The sequence below is a fragment of the Berghia stephanieae genome, chromosome 2 (assembly GCF_034508935.2).
Source record: "Berghia stephanieae isolate SIO BIC M18660-M18661 chromosome 2, UCSD_Bste_1.3, whole genome shotgun sequence".
NCBI lineage: Eukaryota > Metazoa > Mollusca > Gastropoda > Nudibranchia > Aeolidiidae > Berghia > Berghia stephanieae.
Window position 1 is genome coordinate 113,430,403 of NC_088361.1, and position 9,003 is coordinate 113,439,405.

General features: G+C 35.5%; 1 protein-coding gene across 1 annotated transcript in view; it reads left to right on the forward strand.

Annotated features, from left to right (window-relative positions):
• LOC144966289 (uncharacterized) overlaps nucleotides 1-7,195 on the forward strand; it is a 10,177-nt gene extending 2,982 nt beyond the window's left edge. Inside the window, exon 2 of the mRNA XM_078902507.1 lies at nucleotides 5,478-7,195. Coding sequence (XP_078758633.1) covers nucleotides 5,478-5,990 — 513 coding nt within the window. The 3' untranslated portion in view covers nucleotides 5,991-7,195. The remainder of the gene's footprint in view (nucleotides 1-5,477) is intronic.
• Nucleotides 7,196-9,003: the final 1,808 nt, after the last annotated feature.

The following is a 9,003-nucleotide window of genomic DNA, read 5'->3' on the forward strand; positions in this document are numbered from 1 at the left end:
CCAGAAGACAATAGAGAATAAAAATTTTTTCGCGGCGGTGGTGGGGTTTGAACCTGCGACCTTATTGGTACGACAACTCCGCCTGGCAGGTGAGAGCGTGGCTCTACCTTGTGCTCTTATTAATGTTGGGCGCGTCCTGTCGATGCGCGCGATTGATCGATTGTACAGCGCTTTTCGTGGGTCCACAGAAGGCACAACAATTCAGCAGAAGTAGTAGTAGTAGTAGTAGTAGTAGTAGTAGTAGTAGTAGTAGTAGTAGTAATAGTAGTAGTAGTAGTAGTAGTAGTAGTAGTAGTAGTAGTAGTAGTAGTAGTATAGTAGTAGTAGTAGTAATAGTAGTAGTAGTAGTAGTAGTAGTAGTAGTAGTAGTAGTAGTAGTAGTAGTAGTAGTAGCAGTAGTAGTAGTAGTAGTTTTTGTTGTTGTTGTTGTTGTTGTTGTTGTGGTAGTGGGAGTAGCAGTAGTCGTACCGATCTGCAGAATGAGTAACACTTGATGAATTGTTGCGCGATATACCTACTGTTTCAAACTTAATGTCCCTCACTAAATTTTTATACTTTCATTATCTATAAACCAATTTGCACCAAATTTGAAAGGAAGTAAATGTGAACATTCGGAAGTCATGCTGCGTCACAATTGCTTTGTAACTGTAAAAACTACCGACACAATAATAGCCATGTCTTGGACATCAACAGAAAAAGCAGTTTGTGTTGAAAGATACCTGCATCTGAAGTAACCAAGCAAAATTCAACTTGAATTTTGCAAGGAGTACCGAATTGATTACATGTTGAAACCGCATGTACAGTCTGTCAAGACAATCAGAAGACGGTGTGAAAGTTTTTAGGCAAAGTGACTGCGTCTCGGGAAGCAATTCAAAGAAGGTGTTTGACATCTTTAAAAGAGCACGCGCCCTGACTAAAATATGGCAAGAGTTCGAAATTCTGTCTTGGAGACACCAAAAAAAAGTCTGTACGTGTTTGCCAAACAGCTCAACATATCGTATATTAAAAAACGATCTAAAAATGGAGCCCTTTTTATCAAGGAATCACTCGATACATTTCCCAACAGAGAAAAAACATGTGTCAATGGTTTCTAACACACAAAGGGTAGAATAAATTTTTAAGGACCATTTGGTTCATCGATGAAGCACAGTTTTATTTAACTGGAAACATCAATTCTCGTAACGTTATCCGTTGGTCATTAGAGCGACCAGACGAAGCCACCAAACGAACGATATCGACAAGTGCAAAAAACAACAGAGTGGGTGGCCTTAAGCGCTCAGGGCATCATCGGCCCATTTTGGTTTTGTGATGAAAATGAAGAGACACAAACTGTTACTGTAGATCGTTTGTCAAAGTATTGGGGCAATTTTATTTAGAGGCCTTTAAGACGATTGTGTGGTAAAGAAAAACGTCAACAGCAATGGTTTATGCAGGATGGTGCAGCTCCCTAAACAACAAGTCATTCCTTGACCTGGATCCGAGCTCATTTCGGTGAGAGAGCCACAAATCATTTCATCACGAGAGTATGCAAAAATGTGTGGGATGTAAAGGAGGTCATTTCGAGCACCTCCTTTAATAAATTCACAGTGGATTTACTTTATCTGTTAAAACTCATGTATCTGTTTTTGCGAATGGTTCCAAAATGTTATTTGCAAAATAAATATGTTCAACGAATTTCACGATTTTCGATATCTCCATGAGGACATTAAGTTTGAAACACCCGGTAAATATATATATATATATATATATATATATATATATATATATATATCTCCTCTTCTCTCTCTCTCTCTCTCTCTCTCTCTCTCTCTCTCTCTCTCTCTCTCTCTCTCTCTCTCTCTTCCTCTGTGTGTGTTTGTGTTTGTGTGTATTATTTGTGTTATTTATTGTTACATTCAAACGTTTAAATACAGAGTTCTACCGGTTTGATGATGCTTCATAAACTCGCAATAATGAATAAAACATTTTGCCGTGCGCATTGCATCGCCGTTACATAACTGCCAAAATTACCTGGAAATCATATTATTACATCAATTAAAGGATTAATTATTTCTAGTTGAATGATACATACCATCTGGTTGGAAGTTAAACCCACTCAAAGATCAAACAGGCTGTACAAATGAAAACCATTACATACGAACATGATGAAAAGATTCCGAACTCAACGGACCAACACTTATACTCAATATTCTCTGTATCGCCCAAGTTTATTCACATACATTGTAGCCGGTGCCAATTACATTGAGTACAATGCTTATATCATGAACCGGTTGATAATTAACCAGTTGGTCGTAGTCTGAAAAAAAAAAACACGTATCTAAAAATTTGGCCATAAAACTCAAATTATATCGACAGATTTAAACGACTCTCATTCTGACAAAAACTCTCAAACCTGGGACTTCGCGATTATAATAATAATAATAATAATAATAATGATAATAATGATAATAATAATAATAATAATAATAATAATAATAATAATAATAATGATGTTGTTGATAATGATGATGATGATGATGATGATGATGATGATGATGATGAGATGATGATGATGATGATGATATGATGATGACGAATGATGATGAAGAATATCATTATCATTATTATTATTATTATTATTATTATTATTATATTATTATTATATTATTATTATTATTATTATTATTATTATTATTATTATTATTATTATTATTATTATTATTATTATTATTATTATTATTATTATTATTATTATTATTATTATATCATTATTATTATTATTATTATTATTATTATTAATTATTTTTATCATCATCATCATTATATTATTATTATTATTATTATTATTATTATTATTATTATTATTATTATTATTATTATTATTATTATTATTATTATTATTATTGGCATAAGTATTATTAGTGTATGTATTGATGTTATTACCATTGTTATATATTTCGTGGTCTTTAATGCTATCATTATTTTTTTTCTATTGATTTCATTAACCTTTTTTTCGCTTTCATGTATGTTACCATCAAATTTTATGATTTATCGGCGAAAGCATAAGAATAAATATTGTGGTGAAACTGGTGAAATTTATATCGTTTTTAAAGCTGCCACCCTTGTTTTTCTCATCCCGACCCAATTCGAACAGAAACACCAATAGAATTATTGTTAACTCTAGTAAATAAACTGAATATATAAATTAAGATTTCTGTGATTATATTTTTTCCGGTTTACCCAAAAATTATTTTTTTATCTGAAGATGATCTTCTGTACTAGATTTTATAAGTGATGCCCTCGAGACTGTTTCAAGGAGAAGTAACAGATTTACCGAATTCCAAATTGCTTGTACTCTTTTGAATTTTGGTCGTTGGTTCACGGGATTCAAACCTTTTGCAATCATGCTTTACAAAACTGGAAATACGCTATAACCGAGATATACTTATTTTCAGGTCTGATAACCCAGATTATTTAGGGCTCATTTTTGTAATGAAAATTTTCTCAAATAACCTCAAAATATTATCTATTTCAATAATGCTAAATGGAGTAAATGGCTGTGTTGGGTTATTAGAACTGCTAATAACTGCACTCTAGCTAATAACTTATATTTTATATATTTTTGGATACACCTTTTAGATAATGAAAACAGACTGAAGTCATGAGTATCTAACACTGAGTCTAATTTTGTGTGAATTTTGTGGTAAATCCAACCATTGATTTTTATCAACTATCTTTTACAATACAAGACAAGCCACTTCCAATTCAAGCGATTTGTTTTTTAATCAAGTAATAAATCCACCATATTACCAACATTTATAATAGTCACCTTCATAATACATATATTATGAGCTTCGAATAAAGTTGCGTCAATAGGGTGATAAAAAAAATCATAAAACTTCAAATACTTTATCTTCAAACGTCTGTGTACGTGTTTATGCTTGTTTGGAAGTGTGTGTGTGTGTTTGTGTGTGTGTGTGTGTGTGTGTGTGTTGTGCGATATTGTCTTCCATACCTCTATCTTCAAACGCTTTATAAATGATTGATGCTCCCAGTTGTATCTTCAGCAAATCAAAATCGTCCGGTTTAGATAAGAGAGAGGAGAGCCAGCTTATTTTGATGAACGATAAACAATAAACCCAGGAAAATTGGATTCAATAGTCTGATGTCATGTCGCCCAGCAACGGCGGCCATGGTGGTTCTAAACAAAGAAAATCTGTACTTTCTATTCTTCATGCTGGCTAGAACTTTTCATATGTCTTGTGATCAGAATGTGTAAAAGTGAAAACATGATCAGATTTATAATCTTTTTTTTCTCCTCTGGACACGCTTTTATGCTCGTCGGAGAAAACGGCGTCCGCCATTGTTCCGATAGTAGAGCCAGTTACTAAGTTACCATGCGTCATTACGAGGGAAGTGACGTTACGACTGTTGAAGCGTATTCACGTGAGGAGTGTGTTTTCTTTACATGAGACAATGTTGACTTATTTGTGAAAGTGTAAGTTAGACATAATTCCTCCAACGCTTCGCATCGCACTAAAAATAACTATTTGCAATATTATGTCTTCAAATGATAAATCTAAGTTTGTGGTGTGCCGTTACAATTGTCGAAACTTGGCACTTGGCAGTGTTCCGTTTTCATCTGTTTATTTGCGGTATGATTCACAGTACATTTATTCAACTTCAAAGAGAAAACTTCTCTCACAGATTATATCGGTTACCTGTAGGTATTTTATGCAAGCTTTCGATGATGATGGTGATGAAATGACGGAAAATTATAACTTTGTTACCCGTGACAAATAAATAACAATAGTCATATGGAATGAAAGCTTCTATTTTGTTAACGAAGACAAATAATGTGAACGTTTCGGGTTTCCCCTTTAGTCTCAATTTAATTAAATAAGACAGGTATTGTGGACGTTTCGGGTTTCCTCTTTTTTGGACAAAAGGAAAATCTGAAACGTCCACATTATCTGTCTTTTGTATTAAATCAAAGCTTCCATTCCAGTTGACTATTGTTGTTTATTTCCTCGAGCTTCAAGCAAAAACGTTTGCAATACCCGTGACAAGAGACTCATACTCAATGGGAGCGATCTATATTCATGTTTGCGTTCAACTAAGTCATCAATCACATGTTTTGTTGCTGTCCAACGATTGGATATTTCTTTAAAAATGTAATCACGCTGCTTTGTTTATGAAAGTTGTAAACATATCCATGAGCATTTTGCAATGTGAGCAATGACCTCGAGCACGTGGAAAGGTAATATAGATCACCCCCATTGTCTATGTAGTGTAAAATAGAAACAGAAAGTGGTTGGTTAACAGTGTCCCATCCAGATGTGGTTGAAAGAACTTCGAGATAGAGAGGCGTTGAAATAATTGTTGGTATCCGCTTTGTGCTGCATAACCGGGATATTAGTATAATTAATTGAAGAAGAAATAACGAATTTTAGTTAAAATTGTTTTTAAATGACGACTATTCATCTTTTCATCCACAGGTGACAACCAATCTAATCAACTGTAGGACCGAACAAGAACATTCAGAATTTGTCTTCACCCAAACAAAGGACGGCGAGCTGAGCTTTGTTCTCAGCTTCCCCGAATATGGATTCTACAAGTTTCAAATCTTCGCCCTAGCGGCTTCGGACGATAGCAAATCTTTGCCCAACGCTTACAACTATTTGATCGAGGTGAAGAAAGCTCTGAAACCCGTTTTCCCCTTTCCTAAGCAATATGCGCAATGGAAGAACGGATGCTATCTCTACTCGCCGATGGTGCTCCACTCCAACGCTCGTCTTGCCAATGTGCACTTCAAGGTGTACGTTCCCGAGGCCAAGGCCGTTGCCGCTGTCGCAGCTGGAGAATGGGTTCATCTTGCTAAGAAGGGAGAGAACTGGGAAGGAGTAGCAACCCTTGACAAACATCGTGGCAAAGATGTCAAGGTCACGCTCAATGCAAATTTCGGAGCAGATGAAACGAAATACGCTACACTCTTGGAGTATATGATCTAGTTTAGGAACTATTCAATTAAATTATCATTGTGAAAAATATGAGAACTTATGCACAGCCTTTGAGGGGCACAATTATGTCTTCTCCTTTTGGTGGAAGGAGTTTCTGTAAATTTTCCAACGTTTCGAAAAACAATGAATCTATTTCTTTCGCAAAATCTTATGCAAACACTTAATGCTTTATTACTTCTTGGACTGATTCTAGAATGCTGTTCTTGGATTAACTGCTCATAAAACAATTACGGCTCTACAACATTTTCAGGAAGTTTTATGACAATATTTTCTTTACCGCAATTTTATTATATTTTTAATGATATATTTTCCTGTTGCTTTTTCTTACTCGTGACTAGTCTTAACAATAATTGTATTAAGAATAAAATTGATGTATTACTTGTTATAGAAACCAACATTGGGATAACTCTATAACATTACATTAAATCATTTTAATAGTTTTTACAAAGAAAAGATTGCCTTTGTTGTTTGATCGCTTTTACGTCGAATTGGACTTCACAGTTTTGAATCCGTTTGAAAAGACTGACATTCAGTAAGCTTAACAAAACTACTTTTCCAGTCATTAGTGTATCCCGTTAGGGTTGAAAAAGACTTCTAGATTGTTTTTAGTATTCAAATCTCGAACCATCCCTTGTTCCTCATTGACCACCACAGTATCTTTGCGACGATTGATTCTGAAAATTATACTATTTCACATTCTTTGACAGGGGTTTCAATGGGTCAGGAGAGTACATAAGCTACACAGGCTGGAATCGGTCCCGAGTGATGTCGAGGTTTTCTTCTGACAGCACTATAAAATTTTGGCCAGAAAATTTGCCCTTCAAATATTGATCGATTAAGTTGAGCATTTATAAAGTGCAATGTCCACTAAAAGTGCTCAAGACGCTTTATAAGTGGCCCCTTAGCAACAGCAGCAACTAACGTGTAAGACAAGAAATGACGCCTGTGAGCCATATTACAATTTTTCCGACAGACATTGTTAACAGCCAGATACTCATTTTATATATTGGTACGGTGAGAGAATGTGAATAAAGAGCCTTTTCCAGAGACTTAACCTATGTGCCGCTCAGAGCGGTACTTATACCACTAGACCACCTAGCCCCAAAATGACTCCCATCTTGTCAAAAACTCTCAAACTTAGAACTTCCGATCCACATTTGAAGAGCGAGTTTTCTGACTAAAATTTATAAAATATATTCATTTGTTTTGTTTGTTTGTTTTTTGTTCAGAGTACGACAGCTCTGTCCCCCATAAGTGATTAAATATGTCGGTCTGTTAGACCCGGCAGAGAGTTCTTCACGATAGATTAACGTCCTATCAAGTAACAAATGGATGGAGAGCTTTGACCTCCCATGGTGGGCAGGAGGTCACTTGACGATACTTCTATCCCTTTATATCTGTTTTCTGGGTAGCTTTCTGTCTTTTTCTTGAGATGGGATTACTTGGTTATGTCCTGGCACCTTGCTGGAGTCCTTAGTTGGGAGAAAAACAGTCAAATGTTTAATTTTAGTTTTGGAAGATTATTTTTCCTTGTATTATCTCTCTGTTATGTATTGTTAGTTATGTTTTCTGTTTTGGATATACACAAGAAACATTTGAGTGCATTTCTCTTAGTGGGGTGCTGTTCTGGTGTCTGGATTAGAATTATTGGTGAACTCAAACTAAGTGCATTGATATTGTGCTCTTGGAATCTACACCTGCTCCTTATATGAACCATTCCACTTTGTATTATCTACTTTTTCTCGCGTGCTTTTAATCGTTCACTAGAAATGTTTGACGATCCCAATTTCTTCCGTTTTCCTGGCGCTGCTTAAATGACTGAAATGTGTTGAAAGCGCCGTCAACCCCTTAAAGACAAACATAACAAGTGGTTAGCAATTGTTACTGCCTGTTTAACGCTACAGAAACCAGGATAATCTCCGGCGGTATGGGCTTTATGACTCTTAGAGACGACTAGACAAGTTATTGGTTGGGTGGAATTTCTTTCAAATCACCGGTTATACGTGAGCGGTTGGTGGTCGGGATCGTTAAAATACTTACAAAAAGGTAAAATTGGAAATAATTTCGGATGGGAACAGTTCAGACAATGGGTGTTTCGGGTACAAACCCTCCGTCAGTAAAACAATAAACAAAGGAACGCCTTTTTGTTAGTTGGCGCGCACAACCTAGCAATTTCTCTTTTTTCCCATTCCATAATTTGAGCAAGTTGTTTTTAAAACCTGATAAGTCTCTTTTTCAGAAAAGAAAATCTTTTTTTATCAGATATTTAGTGAGTTAAAAAGGAAAATGCACGTCCTCTTTGACTTATAGAACATTGACGTGAGTGTTTAAGATATTCAGCATTTCCCGGTAACGACAAGGTGTCCAGTAGATTGGATGGTACTTGGCAGGGTTTGAAATACTTCTCCGAATAGCATGAAAGTGTATCCAGAGGAGAAAAACATTATAAATCTGATCATGTTTTGACTTTTATATATGACATGTGAAAAAGCTCTCTTCAGCATGAAGAATAAAAAGTTTAGAACCAAGCTGCTCGTTGTTGTGCGGACGTGACATCAGACTATTGAATCCTATTGGAAAGTAACGATTACTTGCTGACCATTAGATTGATTTCCAACAGTTACCGAATCAGTACTGGAACGAGGGAGGGGTCTACATCTCCTTCTTTTTCAAATTAGCAGACCTACTCTCTTATGGAAGAAGAAAAAAAAAGGTTACGCTCAGTCATAAAGCAAAATGGGGGATCGACATAATTACGTCTCAAGTCTTCGATGGGGCAAATAATATGCGGTGCGTTTATTAAAACGTCTTATCCAAAGGGTAGCAAGCAATTGCTATTGTCAGTTTCACGTTATAGAAACCGGGGATATACACCGGCTCCATGGGCTTAATGGCTCTGAACGACCACTTACTTTATAAAACCAATCGTGGAATTAGTATAATTTTTCAACATATTTTCCTGAAATATGGTGTGTACATCAATCTAAACAAATGGGTTTGACTG